The following is a 1,986-nucleotide window of genomic DNA, read 5'->3' on the forward strand; positions in this document are numbered from 1 at the left end:
GAAAACCCCTGTATAGCTTCTTCGATTCTCGATAAAGAGCAATATGACCAACAGTGGTTCGAATGTATATAAAAAGGATTTGTTTTTTTAGACTTCTTACTATAGTGTCCATAAATCTCATAAAAAGTACCTAAAGATTCATAGTGAACTTCGATGGGAGTTTCTCTTGAAGCAATAACGCATTGATCTAGTCGCCACCGGAGCCACAAAGGACTATCTAAATTGATTCGTTTCTGCTGATAAGTCCCAATTGCATCATAGAAATTCAAAAAAAAGGGTTCTTTCGTATACTTATAGTAACTATTGCCACTTCTTTTTTTATTTTAATAGTTTCTGCGATTACATGGATTATATCTATTTACACAAATATCTCGATGATTTCCGCTCGTTAATACATAGAGTCCAATAAGCATATCTTGCGTTGGTACGGAAATGGGATCCCTAATAGCCGGAGACAAAAGATTCATATGAGAAAACATAAGTAAACGAGCCTCTACTTGAGCCTCCAAGGATAAAGGTACATGAACAGCCATTTGATCTCCATCAAAATCGGCATTTAATCCCTTGCAAACTAATGGTTGTAAATAAATAGCGCGCCCCTCCACTAAAACGGGCTGGAATGCCTGTATGCCTAATCTATGCAGAGTGGGTGCTCTATTCAGCAATACAGGATGTCCCTGCATAACTTCTTGAAGGATTTCCCATACAATCGGCTCTTTTTCTCGAATTTTACTCTTAGCAACTCCTATGTTCGAAGCAAGATGTTGTCTAATTAAACCACGAATTACAAATGTCTGGAAAAGTTCTATTGCTATTTCACGAGGCAATCCACATTGATGTAATGAAAGTGAAGGACCCACGACAATGACAGAACATCCTGAATAATCAACTCGTTTGCCAAGCAAAGTCTCATGAAATCTTCCCTCTTTGCCTTCAATTACATCAGAAAACAACTTGTAAACTTTATTATGATCGTCCCTCATTGGTTGTCCCCGGATTCCATTATCAAGAAGTGTATCCACGGTTTCTTGTACTAATTTCTCCTGACACATTACTAATTCTCTTGGCGTAGATCTACTTGTTGTTAATAGATCGGTAAGGGTATTGTTCCGATAGATAACTCTTCTATAGAGTTCATTAATAACTGAGCTCATTAGTTTACCCCCATCTATCTGAATGATCGGTCTCAACTCAGGAGGAAGAACTGGTAATAGACACAAAACCATCCATTCTGGCTCTATATTTGTTTGAATAAAATGCTTATCCAATTCCACGCGTCTAACCAAAAAGTCCTTTCTTCTTCCAACCTTTCGATCTTCCCATTCATTCCCTTTGTGCCTTTCTTCCCCCAATTCTTCCCATTCCACCAACGAATTCTCTATAATAATTCGTAAATCTAGATCGGCTAATTGTTCTCGGATAGAACCTGCACCAGTAGAGATTTCTCGATTGCGAAATGTATCGAAACCCTGGGTAGTAAAAAAAAAGTGGGATGTTGTATTTCCAAGATTGGATTTCATATTCGAATAAACCTTGTAATCGTAAGAAAGTGGGCTTTTTAGTTATGGGCCTAGCAAAAGAAAAATTGGGATAGGATTCTATAGGATCTCCCCCCTTCAAAATCGAACGTGAAAGTTTCCTTTCATCCGGCTTAAGTAGGTCCACCAAAAAAGGAAAGGAGTTCTCGTTTTAAAACTCTAGAAAATCCCAAAATAAAAGGGTTTACTCCTTACTCAAGTTCCTAGTGAAGACAAAACAAGATTTCAGTGATTCCGTCTTCTATTAATTCTTTATTCAAATTCAATTCCAACAAATAAAATAGAAAATTCTTGAGTAGTCTACTTTCTTTTGAATGATAAATCCCTTAACTCTAAATAATTAAATTAAAGGAATACCTTGGAACCCATAAGGGATTTACTTGTCTATATATTGTTCTATTCGATCTTTTAGGTCCCAACTTCATCTCGATGGTTAGGCCACCACGCC

General features: G+C 37.1%; 1 protein-coding gene across 1 annotated transcript; it reads right to left on the minus strand.

The window, feature by feature from the left end:
* Window positions 1-316: 316 nt before the first annotated feature.
* LOC124894568 (DNA-directed RNA polymerase subunit beta'-like) lies at window positions 317-1,535 on the minus strand. The gene has a single exon (XM_047405178.1). It carries the CDS (start codon window positions 1,518-1,520, stop codon window positions 324-326), a length of 1,197 nt encoding a protein of 398 aa, XP_047261134.1. The 5' UTR covers window positions 1,521-1,535; the 3' UTR covers window positions 317-323.
* Window positions 1,536-1,986: the final 451 nt, after the last annotated feature.

The sequence above is a fragment of the Capsicum annuum genome, unplaced genomic scaffold (genome assembly GCF_002878395.1).
Source record: "Capsicum annuum cultivar UCD-10X-F1 unplaced genomic scaffold, UCD10Xv1.1 ctg75425, whole genome shotgun sequence".
In the NCBI taxonomy this organism is placed as follows: Eukaryota; Viridiplantae; Streptophyta; class Magnoliopsida; order Solanales; family Solanaceae; genus Capsicum; species Capsicum annuum.